This window comes from Convolutriloba macropyga, chromosome 5, assembly GCF_964194025.1.
Source record: "Convolutriloba macropyga chromosome 5, txConMacr16.3, whole genome shotgun sequence".
Taxonomy (NCBI): Eukaryota; Metazoa; Xenacoelomorpha; order Acoela; family Convolutidae; genus Convolutriloba; species Convolutriloba macropyga.
The window spans coordinates 27,438,555-27,457,105 of NC_134472.1; the positions used below are offsets into that span (position 1 = coordinate 27,438,555).

At 35.3% G+C, this 18,551-nt stretch overlaps 2 protein-coding genes across 2 annotated transcripts; both read left to right on the plus strand.

The window, feature by feature from the left end:
• Positions 1 to 988: 988 nt before the first annotated feature.
• LOC142339919 (uncharacterized) lies at positions 989 to 3,641 on the plus strand. Its single transcript, XM_075390279.1, has 2 exons — positions 989 to 1,161; positions 3,386 to 3,641. The coding sequence occupies exons 1-2, from the start codon at positions 992 to 994 to the stop codon at positions 3,552 to 3,554; spliced, it is 339 nt and encodes a 112-aa protein (XP_075246394.1). The 5' UTR covers positions 989 to 991; the 3' UTR covers positions 3,555 to 3,641.
• Positions 3,642 to 5,233: 1,592 nt separating this feature from the next.
• LOC142339920 (uncharacterized) lies at positions 5,234 to 17,413 on the plus strand. The gene is made up of 3 exons (XM_075390280.1): positions 5,234 to 5,393; positions 14,558 to 14,682; positions 17,147 to 17,413. Exons 1-3 carry the CDS (start codon positions 5,357 to 5,359, stop codon positions 17,378 to 17,380), a joined length of 396 nt encoding a protein of 131 aa, XP_075246395.1. The 5' UTR covers positions 5,234 to 5,356; the 3' UTR covers positions 17,381 to 17,413.
• Positions 17,414 to 18,551: the final 1,138 nt, after the last annotated feature.

Consider the following 18,551-nt stretch of genomic DNA (forward strand, 5'->3'; position numbering starts at 1 on the left):
TAAGAATGAACGTTCAACAACTAATGCTTTGCGTTATCGTCTCGAATTTTGTTCTTTTCAAGATCCTTTCATCAGTTTTTGTTCCCTGGTCGAGGCCGAATGGTTAACTTGTAAGAACTTGCAAGTTTCTGGCAGAAACTTACAAGGTGATGCATCGCCTTGCAAGTTTTTCTTCCAAAAATTTGCAAGTTCTTACAAGTTAACCATTCAACATGCAAGTTCATACAAGTAAACCATTCAACATGCAAGTTCTTTCAAGTTAACCATTCGACTTGCAAGTTCTTACAAATTAAACATCTTTTGCAAGAAACTTGCAAATACTTACAAGTAAACCATCTTTTGCAAGAAACTTGCAATTTCTGACAAGTTAACCATTCGGTCTAGACCCGGGTTGTAGCCACTTTTGAAAAAAGTAACTCTGAAAGCCCAGACTAGAGTTTAGTTTCTCTTATTTTAAATTTCCATTTTATAGATTAAAGAATACAGAATTATTAGAGATTTTAAATTTATAGATTATAGATTTGAATCTGCTCACTTACTCAAACAAAAGCTAGTGAGTTTCTTCGACAAACAGAAATGGGTTGAATTTATTCAAATGATGACGCTCTGTAGAACTAATTTGAATCTTGGTCATCGGTCTGGTCTAATAAGTAAAGTTGGATTAATCTATAAGAAAGTTATAAGAGAAAGTTTTGTCCGTGGCGAGACCGATGATTGTAGACGTTGTTCTGATCAAACATATCCCTCATCTTGATTCCCTCGAATTGATTCGGGAAACGAAATTCTTCATTTCTGTGACCCAATTTGTTGGATCGATTTTATTTGGTTGTGTATTATTTGCCATATGTTATTTGAACAATAGTTGTTCACCGCAAATCGTGTCATGTAAATATCATTTTCCTATTAAGAAGTCAAAGCAATCAAGGTGAGTCCTTGGACCATGGTCATGTTTTAAGTTCTCAAACATCAAATCATTGAGTAAATTTTAATAATGAATGCTCATTTTGTGTTGCTCATTGTCGTGATAATTATTTGTGACTTATGTCTACAAATACTATGCACTGCTGAAAATCATTACAGAGATCATGGTGAACGACAATCACTAGACTTTGTGATTCCCAGTCAGTTCAAAGGACAGCCACGGCAATGCCAACGCTACAGGCAAGTACCCTAGTGCAGAAGGCTGAACAAAATTTTGTAAAAAACTTTGTTCGGCATGTTCGGTTTTCAAAGTTAATAAATTGGCGATGTGTTTCATTGGTATGTTTGGTTATGAACGTAAGAAATAGTCAGTTTGTTCAGTTTTGAACGTAGGAAAGCTTCGGTGTGTTTGGCTTTGTAGCTTTGGTCTGAATGGAATTGTCGATAGCTTAGGTTCCCTACCAATTAAAAAAATTATATAGCTCTGGGCTGCTCGAAACATCAATTTTATTAAAACTAAAACTCGACATACCCCACAGCCTCATTTATCATGCCTTGAGTTGGGCTTGCCCGAGATGAGGTCCGGTTCGACCGTGCTCATTCTCTGGACAAAGTTTCGGTCGCGCCTTCCGGCTGCCCCATACCTGAGTTTTGTTTGTTTGTTGAGGCCCTTACCCATTGTGGTCTGTTCCGTCTGGTTGATTCCTACAGTTCCACTTGTTGTATAATAATTTATTTAGACCTTTTAAGTCAGAAATAAACTTTTTAGGTGCCTAATACCAGGTTCGATGTGTCAGAGGGAACAATAGCTGAAAATTTTAGTTACTGGAGATAAATTAACGGATTGAGATTTTTGGGTAAATTTTGGAAGAACTGCGGTGAATGAGGTGAATTTTCGTAAGATATGCGGTGATTGCGGTGAATGCTCTGGAAAAAAATAATTCATCGCATTTCGCCGCATATCTTACAAAAAAAATCAATTCACCGCATCGACATTTGTTTCAGATTAACATAAGAAATGCGGTCAATGCAGTGAATAAACAATTAACGCGTTTCTTACAAAAATTCATAGAGAAGTTTACCGCATTTGTTTGCCAACGTTTATTGAATCTGATTTAAATTCACAAGAAATATCAAACAATTAGGTGACAGATGGAGCAGTGGAATAAAAAATGTAGCTGTTAAACAAACAAACAAGATCAAAAATTGCTAAACTGTTTTCAAAACTTGTTACCCCGAACAAACCGAGCACCATAATTAAGGTTTTACGAAACAAAAATTCTTTTGTACAAGAAATTATGCTAGCGAACTATTAGTCAGTTTTTGGAAATTTTATTTATACCACTGCTGCCCTATGCCAATGACTTTAGCAACGTGTAGTTTTGACATGAAATGCAATACTAACTAAACAGATATCCCAATGACCAAAAAAACAAGCTCCGTCGAATCTTGACAGTAAAAAATAACAATTAAAACTGAAATTTCGCTAAGGTCGATGGTGTAGGGGAGCATTGCTAAAAAGAATATTTGCAAAAAAATTCAGAAATTTGTTGTAATTTTTGTCAAACATTGTGTTTTTGTTTCGTAAAACCACAGTATTTTTGTTGTAGCTTGCAGTTGATGTTCTGTGGGGGAGGGGTGAAGCTCTAAGAACAGCCCCTAACTCCATGCATTTATGTGTCTTTAACAGTTTCGCTGATTCGCATACTTAGAGACCAGTAAACCGTAAAGTTCTAAACCTAACGTCTTCCCGGCTTTACTTGTTATCCCATTTTGTGGGAAGAAACTGTAGAAAAACAGATGCTTTAGGAGTTTTCGGGGCGGTGTTGAAAAGTGCGAGTGGGGTAAGTGAGGTGAGAGTTGGGGAGTGGGAGAGGGAGGTGGGATTGGGGGGGGGGGGGGGGCTATGCGGTCAGATTATGTGGGACGGGGTCAAATTCTAAGAACCGTTCTTTTCATCATGATTTTTTTTGTCGTAAGCAGTTGTTCGCTGAATCGCATACTTAGAGACTTGTAAACCGCAATGCTCTACGAGAACTTAATGTGCTCCGAGTTTTGATACCAAAAAGTCAAATGGTGAGACGAACAAACAATAGAAGAAAAATTGGTAATTTGAAAAACTGCAAAAAATACTAATAGGAGTAAAAATAATTGCTGCACACTTCGTTTGGGAGCTATAAATTTTTGTTGTGCACACTTTGTAAATTAATGGAAAAAAAATGCGAGAGATAGAGGAAACAGTTTCCGGATCTACTATGTTCCCCCTAGCTTTAAGTATGCATCTTTTACTCTCCCCAGACCCTCAGCTGTTTTTTAGATAGTGACGTGCTTTATAAAAACACATTTATTGTAATTGAGACATTAAAAAACACGGGTGGGGGAGGGGGGGGGGGTGAAACAGTAGATTCGCCAGTTTGCACGTGAATTGTTTAATAGCTAGCTTAATTTAACACTTGTGTTTTAGCAATTATTTCTGCATTCACCGGTATTATATATCTGGAGGTAGCGCCAACAGAACAGAAAGAAAACCTCTGGCCACTGATGATGCAGACTTCGCAGAGCTGATTAAATACGAATTCGAGCAGTACAATATGTTCTCATTCCATGAAGTTGACGGCTCCACTGAAAGCTAGTCTTTGATATGAATACTGATTACTGTGTATATTAGACAACTGCTTCTTGACTAATCGAGTTAATAATGAATTAAAACAAGGTGACAAGTAGAATGAAACCACCCGGGTTAATTGGGCTCCCAGTGAATCCCATCGATGGATCATTGTTATTTCATAGTAACTTCTAAATCCATCGATGGGTCGGTGAAATTTCATAAAACCTAAGTTTCCATCGATGGATCATAGAAAACCAATTTTTCCATCGATGGATCATAGTAAATCCACGAAAATGAAAATTTCGAAAATCTCACATGTCAATTTTCATTTGTGAATTTTCTTAATAAAATGCAGTTACGCGCCCCTAAATGCTCTTTTTTGTTGTTTTCAGCAACGTGTCACCAAAAAGAGCGTTTCCAGGGAGAGTGGGAGGGGGTGAGGGTGTGTGGGGGGGGGGGGGGTATAAGTCAGATGGATCGTAATTGGATGGATTGTAATTGGATGATCGTAATCGAGTTGGATGGATCGTAATTGATCTTCTTTACAGTTCTGATCCCCCTTCTCTGATCATAACTCGTTGCTAACATATACGGTGTCATGATATTTTGATGATGACTTCGGATCTTTTGACGTTTTTCGGACCTTTTTTTGACGTTTTTCGGACCTTTTTTGACGTTTTTCAGACCGATTTTGAGACCAGTTTGATGGATTTTGTATGATCCAGTGAAATTCCGTCTATGGGTTTTCGATGATCCAGTGGATTTCAGAGCTTTCCAATCGATGGATTTTCTATGATCCAGTGAAATTCCATCGATGGGTTTTCTATGATCCAGTGAAATTCAGAGCTTTCCCATCGATGGAATTTCTATAATCAGAGAAAAAGTGGTAATGAACCATCGATGGCCCATCGATGGACTTTTCATGAAATTACTATGATTCATCGATGGGATTCACTGGGACTCCAACCCGGGGTAACAAAGAGTGTCAAAAGCAGTATTCTAAATCCATGTTAGAACATAAATCTTAGTCGCTGGACGTACTTACTGCTTTTAATCAACACCTGTTGAGATAATAGCAGTTAAATAAACTGCCAGTGTAATAAACTTTAATTCTCGATCGCACTGGAAAAACACTTCAGCATTAGACTACAAGTTTATTAATACTCTTTTATCGCCACTGTTCATTTAGTAACAGTGGCGATAAAAGAGTGTGATTAAACTCGTAGTCTAATGCTGAAGTGTTTTTCCAGTGTCCACCGGGCATTAAAAATTATTACTGGCAGTTTATTTTCGCAACAAGTGTTGATTTAAAAAATTACCACACGGTTGTTATCATCCTCGAAGTTATCGTAACACCATCGTAAAATACTAATAGGAGTAAAAATAATTGCTGCACACTTCGTTTGGGAGCTATGAATTTTTGTTGTGCACAATTTGTAAATTAATGGAAAAAAAATGCGAGAGATAGAGGAAACAGTTTCCGGATCTACTATGTTCCCCCTAGCTTTAAGTATGCATCTTTTACTCTCCCCAGACCCTCAGCTGTTTTTTAGATAGTGACGTGCTTTATAAAAACACATTTATTGTAATTGAGACATTAAAAAACACGGGTGGGGGAGGGGGGGGGGGTGAAACAGTAGATTCGCCAGTTTGCACGTGAATTGTTTAATAGCTAGCTTAATTTAACACTTGTGTTTTAGCAATTATTTCTGCATTCACCGGTATTATATATCTGGAGGTAGCGCCAACAGAACAGAAAGAAAACCTCTGGCCACTGATGATGCAGACTTCGCAGAGCTGATTAAATACGAATTCGAGCAGTACAATATGTTCTCATTCCATGAAGTTGACGGCTCCACTGAAAGCTAGTCTTTGATATGAATACTGATTACTGTGTATATTAGACAACTGCTTCTTGACTAATCGAGTTAATAATGAATTAAAACAAGGTGACAAGTAGAATGAAACCACCCGGGTTAATTGGGCTCCCAGTGAATCCCATCGATGGATCATTGTTATTTCATAGTAACTTCTAAATCCATCGATGGGTCGGTGAAATTTCATAAAACCTAAGTTTTCATCGATGGATCATAGAAAACCAATTTTTCCATCGATGGATCATAGTAAATCCACGAAAATGAAAATTTCGAAAATCTCACATGTCAATTTTCATTTGTGAATTTTCTTAATAAAATGCAGTTACGCGCCCCTAAATGCTCTTTTTTGTTGTTTTCAGCAACGTGTCACCAAAAAGAGCGTTTCCAGGGAGAGTGGGAGGGGGTGAGGGTGTGGGGGGTATAAGTCAGATGGATCGTAATTGGATGGATTGTAATTGGATGATCGTAATCGAGTTGGATGGATCGTAATTGATCTTCTTTACAGTTCTGATCCCCCTTCTCTGATCATAACTCGTTGCTAACATATACGGTGTCATGATATTTTGATGATGACTTCGGATCTTTTGACGTTTTTCGGACCTTTTTTTGACGTTTTTCGGACCATTTTTGACGTTTTTCAGACCAATTTTGAGACCAGTTTGATGGATTTTGTATGGTCCAGTGAAATTCCATCTATGGGTTTTCTATGATCCAGTGGATTTCAGAGCTTTCCAATCGATGGATTTTCTATGATCCAGTGAAATTCCATCGATGGGTTTTCTATGATCCAGTGAAATTCAGAGCTTTCCCATCGATGGAATTTCTATAATCAGAGAAAAAGTGGTAATGAACCATCGATGGCCCATCGATGGACTTTTCATGAAATTACTATGATTCATCGATGGGATTCACTGGGACTCCATCCCGGGGTAACAAAGAGTGTCAAAAGCAGTATTCTAAATCCATGTTAGAACATAAATCTTAGTCGCTGGACGTACTTACTGCTTTTAATCAACACCTGTTGCGATAATAGCAGTTAAATAAACTGCCAGTGTAATAAACTTTAATTCTCGATCGCACTGGAAAAACACTTCAGCATTAGACTACAAGTTTATTACTACTCTTTTATCGCCACTGTTCATTTAGTAACAGTGGCGATAAAAGAGTGTGATTAAACTCGTAGTCTAATGCTGAAGTGTTTTTCCAGTGTCGACCGGGCATTAAAAATTATTACACTGGCAGTTTATTTTCGCAACAAGTGTTGATTAAAAAAATTACCACACGGTTGTTATCACCCTCGAAGTTATCGTAACACCTCGGTTTCACCTCGGAGTTTGATAACTTCTCAAGGGCGATAATAACCGTGTGTTAATATTCATTATTGCATTAGGTTTCTTTAGAGGCCCAAAGCTGGCTTTTCCGTCGAGCGCTTAGAGTGGTGTTGCGACTGTGAAGGCCTCAATTCAAGGTTAAAAGGTCATTTTTAAGAGATTTTGAGCCTAAAATTTTGCAAATTTTCACGTGTTCTGTCACTTTTCTAGCGTTTTGTTTTATAAGTCTTGAAGAGAAGATTATCAAACTTGATAACGGTCTTTTTCGAGAAATAATTACACCTTATGACTATTTTATGAGCTATATGGTTTTATACTGCAAAGATAGACACGCAATTAGATAGCAATTTCAGAAAATTTTGTCATTTTTTGAGTTTTTCCGCTTCAGCGGCCAGGTAACCTCCTCTGGGATTTGATAACAGTTTACTTCTACGGCCGGTTAAATACCTCTATGGCTTGATAGTAGTTTAATGCATAGTTTTTAGTGACAATAGAAGGGTTTTCATAATTTTACTATAACGAAATTAGCAATTTTTTAAACTTGCCGATTATTTAAAGTTTTATAATTTTTCAATTTTTTTCCAGCCCGAGGGTCCAATGAATCCGCTCTAGATTTTATTAAAAGGTTATTGCATAGTTTATAGCGGCAATAGAATAGTTTGTAAATGCACAACTTTAACTAATTATTGGTAAATTTCTCTTTTTCGCAAATTTTAGGGCGATTTCTGTCCTTTTCCTAGTTTATTGAGCTTTATGGGCAAGAGAAATTTTTTTAAGATTTGACATTGGTTATTGAATAGCTTAGGGAAACAAACAAACGATTCCCTGGAAACATTGATATCAAGAGATTTCACAACATTTGAATGTAGATTGATTTTTGAAAATTCAAAATAAATTTTGATTTTTTGTTTTCAATTTTCCTGAAAATTACTCCTAGATTCTCCATATTTATTAGAATAAAAGTTTACAAGGCTTGAGATTGAGTTACTGCCTCTGCAGACAAAGAATTGGTTCTAAAGATATTTATATAACCAAACTTAGCAAATTTTCGTTAGCAATTAGTTTCCAATTTTTTGAAATTTTCTTTATTTTTCAACATTTATCTATATTTTTGTGCCAAGGAAACTTTACGTTTTGCAAATGACTTATTGGACAGATTCCAGAGCAGAAAAGTGATTATGAAAAATTTAAATAACGCGAAATTAAGAAACTTTCCTTAAATTAAAATTTTGTCACATTTTCTGATTTTTTTAAAATTTTTTTGTGCCAATTAACCTCTTCGTGGCTTGTGGAGAATATTGAAACGGAACCAATTTGTTCTTCACAGTAAAAACTTCTACAGTATTATCAATGATTATATTTTTCTTTAGGTTGTTTCTAGAGTCTTAGCAATGATTATATTTTTCTTTAGTTTGTTTGACTCTTTAAATTGGTCAATTTTTGAGACTGTTTTTTTTCTTGGCTGGCATTGCTCAATTGAACTGATAGTCAAATACCAAAAAAGTGAATTCTTAGTCAATTCTTTAGATTTTACCTCAAGACTTGTTCTGCTACGTTTATTGTTTTTGTAAGATGTTTTCACAAACTTTTCATAGACATTGATCTCTCAAAATCAGTTAAACAGGCAAGACTCAGTAAGTATTAACTTTCGCCACTGTTTACTTAGTAACAGTGGCGATAAAAGAGTGTGATTAAACTCGTAGTCTAATGCTGAAGTGTTTTTCCAGTGTCGATTGGGCATTAAAAATTATTACACTGGCAGTTTATTTTCGCAACAAGTGTTGATTGAAAAAATTACAACACGGTTGTTATCGCCCTCGAAGTTATCGTAACACCTCGGTTTCACCTCGGAGTTTGATAACTTCTCAAGGGCGATAATAACCGTGTCGTAATATTCATTATTGCATTAGGTTTCTATAGAGGCCCAAAGCTGGCTTTTCCGTCGAGCGCTTAGAGTGGTGTTGCGACTGTGAAGGCCTCATTTCAAGGTTAAAACGTCATTTTTAAGAGATTTTTAGCCTAAAATTTTGCAATTTTTCACGTGTTCTGTCACTTTTCTAGTGTTTTGTTTTATCAGTCTTAAAGAGAAGATTATCAAACTTGATAACGGTCTTTTTCGAGAAATAACTACACCTTTTGACTATTTTATGAGCTATATGGTTTTGTACTGCAAACATAGACACGCAATTAGATAGCAATTTCAGAAAATTTTGTCATATTTTGAGTTGTTCCGCCTCAATGGCCAGGTAACCTCCTCTGGGATTTGATAACATCTTACTGCTACGGCTGGCTAAATACCTCTATGGCTTGATAGTAGTTTAATGCATAGTTTCTAGTGACAATAGTCAAACACCAATAAAGTGAATTCTTAGTCAATTCTTTAGATTGTACCTCAAGACTTGTTCTGCGACGTTTATTGTTTTTGTAAGATGTTTTCACAAACTTTTCATAGACATTGATCTCTCAAAATCAGTTAAACAGGCAAGGCTCAGTAAGTATTAACTTTCGTTAGAGTCCAAGAATTAGCGTTACTAGGCTTTTAAACGCTAAGAGTGTTGCAGTTGTTGAGAAAGCATTATTTCAAACTTAAAGGGTCACTTTGAGGGTAATTTAAGGAGTCTTTGAGACCGAAATGTTGCAACTTTTTAGGTTTTATTTTTTTTCTAGAGTTTTGTTTGATCAGTCTTAAATTGGGGTCTCTCAAAGTTGATTGTTGTCATTTTTATTAAATAATTTCTTTTAATAATTTTTATGAGCTTTATTTTTGTACTACGAACATACACACGCAAAAGAATAATTACTTTTGCAATTTTGAAGTTGAAGTTTTTTTTAGATTGTTTGTCACTTTTGGAGTTTTGCCAGCCTCCAGGGTATTTCTCTGGGGTTCAAAATTCCTCTAGGGTTCACATATAGATTACTCTATAGTTTCCAGTGGCATTGAAATGGTTTTCAGCTTTTTATGTCACAAACTTAAGCCATTTTTGACAAAAAACATGCAAGTTTTTCCAAGTTCTTTGAATGTTTCTGTCACTTTTAGTGTTTTACGGCCTCAGAGGTTAGAAAATATCCCTTAGGGTTTGATAATAGGTGCCGCATAGTTTTCAGCGTAAATGATTTCAACTTTTAACATCACAAATATCAGTTTCCTTTGCTTCAGTGGCCAGGCAACCTTGTGGTTTGATTTTATGCTACTGTGTTATTGCTGAGGTCAACGTTTGATTTTCAAGATTTTAAATTCAAGAACTTTTGTAAATTTATGAGAAATTTTGATTTTTGTTTTTATATTTTCGGAAAATTATTCCTACATTGTTCCTATTTAATAGAAAAAAGTTTTTCGAGGCTTGAAAATGTGTTCCTGCCTCTGCCGATGCAAAAAAAACTGGTTTTGAAGAGTTTAAATAACGCGAATTTAAGAAAATCTCCTTGAATTTTCAATTTTGTCATATTTATCGATTTCAAAATCTTTTTGGGCCAATAAAGTTCCTTCGTGGTATCTGCGGTATATTGAAATGCAACCAATTTGTTCTTCACAGTGAAAAATTTTATAATCTTAAGAATAATCTTGTTTATGTTTAACTTGTTTGACGCTTTTAGTTTCTTAAATCTGGATATTGTCTTTCTTTTTGGCTGGCATTGTTCAATTGATCTGCTGGTTAAGTACAGTAGTTATAAGTTTTTCATCCAATTCTTGGGATAGTATTCCATGAGTTGTCCTGTTATGTTTTTACAGCTAGATTGAGTTTGTTGTTGACTTGGTTTTTGACTTCTTTCAACTCGAACATTTACTTCTAACTTGGATTGTTGACTTCTTTTGGCAAACAAGTCTTTTGAGATATTTTGATTCCATATAAGTCATCCCTACTTATCTAAACAACTGCATACAGACCCCACTTACCTGTCCTTCTCCCCCCACACTACCCTAACAAACCCCCTCCCCCCACACATATCTACGCATCCCCCGCCCACCTACACCCATCCCTCCACCACACCTATCCCCTCCTCTATCACCTACCCCTCCTACCCCCGCAACTACCCACAACCTGAAAAAAATGGTGTCTGGAATTTATAAAACTTTTTTTTCTCGTGTCTTTTTGATGTTCTGATTTTAATAAGTTAAGGTTAGAGATTATATTGCACGACGCTTCGAGCCGTTTCCGGTATTTTACCGGGTATGTTTTTTTATGAAAAAGATCCAAATAATCTTTCACTTCTCAGTTGACTTTTTTCACGCACTTTTTCTTGATTTTGAGTGATTTCAGTTGCTCTCACTCTCACAAAAAAGGTTTTTTGTTCCATTAAAACCGTTTTTCAGAGATACGCGCACAAGGCCATGGTAGCCGAGTGTGTGTTTACTGACTCTAACGAGGTTAAGAAATCAGACAAAAGAGATCGGGTTCGAAACCTAGCTTCGCCTGATGTTTTTGCACCCATAAATAAAATTTGGGCCCCGCCTGTCGTTCAAGAGCAATTTGTCCGACTTTAGTCGGTTTACGTATTAAAAATGTTTGCAATTTTTGCGTTCTTAAAAATAGGAATGCAAAAAAAAATGTTTACTATAATTCATCTATTCAATAATGTTACCCAAAAAGCGATCGGAAATAAAATCAGAAACTTAAATCACACATGGTTGTAAATTAAGCACAATCAACAACTGCTTTTCGACGCTCTTTTTTATTGGTTTCAGCGTGAATGTTGGCGTTGATCCAATATATTACCAGTTTATTCGTCGAAAATCAGTTGTTTAATTGTCGGATTTGAATTGTAGCATAATTTTTTTGCCAAATAGAGCAAAACCCAATCGCTCGAACTGAAGTGGAAAGAGGAGAGAGGGAATCATTTGGTGCAGCGAGAAGCTGTAGCTTATCTATTAAGTTAATTTTCTAGATGCTACCATTGAACCTAAATCCTCTGAACTCGAATGTCTTAGCGCCCTGTCATGACAGAGCTTGTGGTCAAGTTGCGGTTATAGGCCCAATGGGTCTAAGATTATCACTCAATTTATTTCGAAAATAGAAATGTAATTATACATCAAGTTTTACACCAGCATATTAATAGGAAAGGAAATTTTTAAGCCTATTTAAGTATCTTTGAATGGAAGACAACTGGCATAAATTTAAATGACATTGAATTCCAATCCCGGGTCGAAATTTTTTACTGAAAACTATGTAAGAAATGCGCTTACAGCCGCTGAAAGAAAACATTCTCAGCGGATAAATCTTACATAACTATTCAATTAGTGTGCTATTTTTTCAACACATTTTTTACATAATTTCAGCAATTCTCAACACAATAATTGGATAATTATGTATGATTTTTCCGCTTTAATTTTTTTCTTCACCATCTGTTAGTGCCTGTCAGCGCTTTTCGGGCATGAGTCGAGCAAAAGTTTTTTCATAAGTATGCTTTTCTTGAAATTCGGATTTTTGAAAACTGGTTTCTGCTCATACAGAAGCAGCACGGGAGCAAAACTAAGTCGCATTGCTCCAAAGCAGTCCAACTTACTCTCCAGGTAGCTTAAGTGTAATTGTCTGCGTTCCGTTAACCATCATGAAAAAGTGACGGTTTTCATTTGCTCTCCTTTCCAAGAATATGATATATCTTTCTTTTAAAAACGCCCAGACTTCTGATTGTTTATTGGCTCTTCACGATTGCAAAAGGAGAGTGCATGCTGACTACATTATAGCCAATAGTTAGCAATAAAAGCGCGCATAAAATGTTTATGTAACAAATGTGCTGAAAGCACTTTTCTTTTTCCCGAAATGCTGAAATTATTTAAGAATTGTGTTAAAATTATCAAGTGATTAATTTATGCAAGGAATGTGTCGAAGAATATATTACATTTTTTGCTAGAAAATCTGCCGAACTTTTGTAAGGGTTTTGCTCACAGCGCTGATTTCGGGATTTTTGGAACCGCTGAAATTATGTAAGGAGATGTGCTGTAATATGCGGCGAACTTTTGTCAAAAAGGAATTGAAAATTGCTGAAGATAATTTTATTCCGCAGAATCAGCGCCTAAAACCAAACATTCAACACAATCCTTACTACTAATCCCTATTTTGTTGCAGATCTTTCAGCGCATTTATTACAAATTTTTCTGCTTACATCCACTCATATCTCGACCAAGGATTCTATCCATCTAAGATCAAACAACTAATAAATCGAGATGTCAAGAACAATATTTTAAACATGTACAAATTAGTTTTGGATGAACGGCATTTTGAAATAAACCATTTCCTTTGGGTTAAGTTAGCATTAAAGCAAAAAAAATATATATTGTTATTGTTGACTATAAGACATCTGGAATATTTTTAGTTGAGAAAACCATGTGGGGAGTTTGAAATTAGAATTTTGATGATGCTGCTAAAATATCGTTCATCAATGCATGCTTAAAAATCGACTTTGATTAAAAGTTCTTATCATAGATTATTTATTATATAAAACTTTGACCACATAAATCGAAAAAGTAGTGGTTGAACAACAAGTTTGTCGTAAATGAAAAATCCACGACTAATATTTTTATGAGGTCAATCGCACCGACCACAACCTTTTCTCAATTACAACCTCTATGAGTACCGGTTCCTCAATAATTGAAATTTGTTTTTCAAGGAGCCTGCAAATTGTCAGATTCTAATGGTGAGCATTTTGAACTGAACAGTTTATGAGTCGCACAGCAGCCATTTTAACTAATCTTCCGATTAACAGCCACTTAACATTTTCTTGCAATGTGACGTTTTATGACTTTTTCATAGAAGGACGCACAAAAAATTCCCAAATAATCGATATTTCGACCTCTCAGTTTTCACTTATCGTTATTTTGTATACTTAGTTCTGGGACTATCGCATAAACACTCGGTCACTTAAAAATGAAACTTTCGAATTTTACCCTAATTTTTAAAAATAAATCTTGCTTGCTTTTTAAGAAAGTCTTTTTACTACAACTTTTCATTGACATCATAATAGGAAGTCGCTCGCAGTTCTATTACTTTTAGAATTAAATGGGTCAGCCCAGGAGCAGTTTTGTCCATATTAAATACATCAAATTGAGATAGGTCAATGAATAAGAAGTCAACCATAATTTTCTTTTAACACCAATTGGTAATGAGACATGATTCTTCTGAGCATAAAAAGGAACTTCCTGTAATGCTAGAGGACGATGCTTGACGTATAGGTTATGTGATTCTAAATGAAGTCACAGATAACTTCTGGCGTATATAAAGGACTGCTTAACGGTTTGAAATGTGGATTTAGATATACAAACTGACTTCTGTAAAACGCGCAAATTTTGGTTGCGTATGTATGAAGTTCTGACATTTTAATTTCTTTAACTACAGACTTTGGGAATTGAGAAACTTGCATGTGCAACTGATTTTCGATCTTTTCCGTATATGCCCCAGTTTAGTGTGTTCATATTATTACACCCCCCCCCTTCCCCCTCCAGACGCACATGCAATGTTTATACATAATGAATTACTATGTAATGACACGTGCACTTTTCTGGGGGAGGCTTTAGAATGGAACTCAATCATTTTTAAAAATTGCAATCATTAACTGGACATTTTAAGAGTCTAATGGCATCAAAGTTTTCAGTAAATCCAATCGCTTTTAAATCTTTGTATAGTTTAAGCTATTTCCACCTTTGCCAGCCACCTCCCCTGAAAGTTAGTTTATCTACCTTTAATTATATTTATTTTTAATCATTTTAATTGATCTGTATTTCCTAGCCACTTCCTTTACAAGTAGATTTTTTTTCGTTACCGGTATACACCTAAATTGATCACCATTTTTGGACTTTCGTTGATTCAGTTTATGTTAATTTACAGGATGCTGCAGATATCAAACATTTGCCTACATGAAATATGGACAAGCCAACGGACTCTCGCCATTGGATTACTATCAAAGATTAACCAACTTCTCAAATGAGGGCAAGAAACTTGTTTTTATTATGGTGAGCACAAATTTGCTTATCCTAGCTGAAAATCCCCCAGTCACAATCGGGCGGATGTCTTTCAAGGTCTTTCAAGATTCCTGCAAGATCTTGCAAGATCTATCAACAATACGCATCGTCCGATTTGCAACAGTATTACCCCCATTTTGCAATAATCTTTCAAGATAACGGTCATGCAAGAACCGCCAGAAGCACGCCTTACTTACTGCATGGGCTTCTTGAGCTTCTTTGAAGACTAAGCAATAAGACTGGACCTATTCTCTAGCCTCCAAAAAAGGACACTAAAATTGCTAAAGGTAACTAAGGCATAAATAGGAAAATGCGCATAAAGGACACAAAATGATGGGGTCTTAGCCCTGAAAAACTAAGCTACGCTAAACATATAAATGAGAACATGAGCAAACCACCAGAACAGGAGAGAGGCATAGAAAAATGGTGAGGCTGAAACGCAAACAAAAATGAGCGAAAGAGAGGAGGGTTGGGGTTATACGGGCTGAACACACAAACGAAAAAGCACATCGTCATATATTTCCAATGATGATTTTTGAATAAATGTGATTCAAAGAAGTTATTAACGATAATGTAGATATGAAACTCTCTGTCTAAGCCCAAGAGAAAAAAAGATTGAAGTCGAAAAAACTTTGCAACCCGAATTTTTTGATCTTTTCCGTTTGCGCCACCGGTAGGTTATGCACCCCAGTTGCAGAGAATGTGTCATTATTTGTCCTCAGTAGTCGCACAAATGTTTGATCAATGTTTTATTCGCAACAATGTGACAAAATAGCTATGTCTCAGGGAAAACTCCCTCGAGTTGCTATAAAATCAACTTTTGGATTTTTTTATGGACTTTCTGGAGTTGTTAGCCTCAACCTATGTCATCCAGGCTGTGTTATGTTCGATTAATTATAGGAAATAACAGTCCCAGCAAAAGGCATAATCTTGCCCTGCTTAAAACGCTCTTCACGAAAATCAAAACGAACTAAATGTGGAATTCTTCCGTTTCTCAAAGATAGTTGAACAAGTTAATTTGCCGGACCTTTTCAATTTGAGCAGCCCCATTTCTGTGAGTCATTTTGTTTGCACCACAACACGCACCCCACGCACGCGCAACAGTTTTACATCGTGGCACACTGCATTTTGGCACGCGCTCTGTATCATGCACAATGTAACAAGATTGGGTTGCACAAAAGTAGCACGAAAGACACACCGAAGGTCTAAGTCTCCCTAATTTTGCAAGCAATTGGTTGCTCGACAATGGTGCGAAAGTTGAGTCCTACAAAATTTTGATCAGATGCTGTTTCAGCTAGATCAAAGGTGACTAAAGGTCGCAATCTTCGTTGGTTTAAATGAATGTCTGCCTGATCTGAGGTAATTTCTGTCGGGCACAGACTAATGATGGCCAAATATATAACATGGTCTAATCAGAGATCGCTTGGGTCGGGGTAAACCTCGACAGAAAACCACGCTCGACCAAAAAATTTTAGAAAAAAACTAACCGTCGAACCCCTAAATACTATAAGAAGACTTAAGATTGAAGTTTGTTTTTAGTCAACAGTTGAACTTTTGCCAGACCCAATCTACAAGCTAGTCCATTAGAAGCTAAATAGTTTTGCCAATAGTTTTTGACGGCTGTTTTTAAATTTTTTATCCAAAAAACCAGAAAGCCACTTTCTTTTACTCCAACTACGAAAATGTTCTACTGGACCCATTAAATACTGTTGCTCGAATTCGATTGCGGGGTCTACGATTTCGGTGAACAAAGTAACTATTTCAGCGAATTGCGACGAACAAAACAATTTTTCAGCTGAAAAGGTAGCTCACGGTCATTGAATAGGGGTGAAAAAATCCCCTCCCATCAAAGCATATCACCATAAATTTTGCAACTTTAACTTTTCAATTTTTGGTCTGGAGTGAATGGCAGGTATTAACTATTAATTTATCCCGGACATCGTAAAAGTTTTTGAAAAAAGAACGAGCAATTTTTTACCCTAAATTTGTACTCTTAAAATATAATCTTTAATTATGATTTTTTTAAAATTAACTGCATGCTTAAAAATTGTGTCTTCATTTTCTCTTATCAACTAATTAATGAGATCTCAGATAGTTTCAATTTCTTTGGACGGAAACCGAATGATACTTACATTTTAGCTTCATGCTCGTCAGCCCGAATTGACTCAATTTTTTCTTGGCATCTTTATCGCTAGTAGTACAAAACATCACCGTTATAGTATGAAACCCATGGAAACCTAGGCTCAAATCAGCGATAGATAAACTTAGGTAAAGACTCTACAATAACTTGGAGGCGGTGGGCTGATGGTTAACATTTTGATATTGACGATCCAGTAGGCATGATGCTCGACTAAAAGTCTTTCCACAGGTAATTTAAGCCAAGCATATATTTTCATGGATCGAGAATACTCTATTGATTGTAGACTTCATTGCATGAAATTGGTGTTGATTTCAGTCCAAACATGTGCCCGACTTGTGTCTGAATGTGATCACACACATTGGTTTTGGTCATGGACAATTCAGGATGTATGGTAGACATGGTCATGCATTGGGAATCTTTCTTCATGATACTCAAACATGGCACATTTTTCATCACTTACACGTCAGCAAGTACTTAACATACGAGTGGTTCAAGCACAATGTCATATGTCGTGGACAACCTTGGATTTGTGCGAACTGGCCAAATTAAACCTAATTATTGAAAAATTTTGAAAATCATTGATGCAGGTTTTAATTAGAGGTGTACATAGCTTTTAATTGTTTGTGTGTGTATGTGTGTGTGTCTGTTTTTGCTCAAAACTTAGAGTGTTATTACACACTATAGCATAGCAACTAGATGTAATTAAGTTTGGTAACCAATTTGCGCGAATAAATTAGTTCACTGACCCAAACATCACTAATTAATCAGTTAGTAAAAGTAATTAAAGTTTTTGATTTTGTTTATTGTACCACTGTTCAACTGTTTCGTAATAGTGGCGATGGGGATGTCCAATAGCAGTGTCTTATTTTGCATAATCGCAAAAAAATCAAAAAAGTGATTTATCGTTACCGAATGATGAGGAATTAAAGAATTTTAGAGAAAGATTTTTGGTGATATACACTGATTACAGAAAATTGATACATATATATATATATATATATATATATATATATATATATATATATATATATATATACACTAAATAAAGTTCAGGTAAATTTACCTGAAAAAATACCTTAACTTACCTGAAACGTTCAGGTAGTTTTGCCTTACCTGAACTTACCTTAACTTACCTCAACTTTACCTGAAAATTACCTGAAAAATTAAGGGGGCACCACCTGAACTTTTACCTGAACATACCTTAAATTTACCTGAAAAACACACCTGAACAGTTAAGGTAAAATTACCTAAACTTACCTGAAAAACGCGCAAAAATTACCTTAAAATTTAAGGTAAAAATACCTGAATAAACACCTGAAATTTACCTTAAAAATACCTTAAATTTAACCTGAACTTTTAAGGTAAATTATATTAGTTAAGGTAAATTTACCTTAAAAATTAAGGTAAAAAATTAAGGTGTTTTTAATTCATATGTGCGTGTGTGTGTTTGTGTTTATCAATTTTCTGTGTAATCTGTATATATCACGAAAAATGTTCCTCTAAATTTTTGAGGATATAAATATATATATATATATATATATATATATATATATATAACTATATATATATATATATATATATATATATATATATATATATATATATATATATATATATATATATATATATATATATATATATATATATAATATATATATATATATATATATATATATATATATATATATATATATATATATATATATATATATATATATAT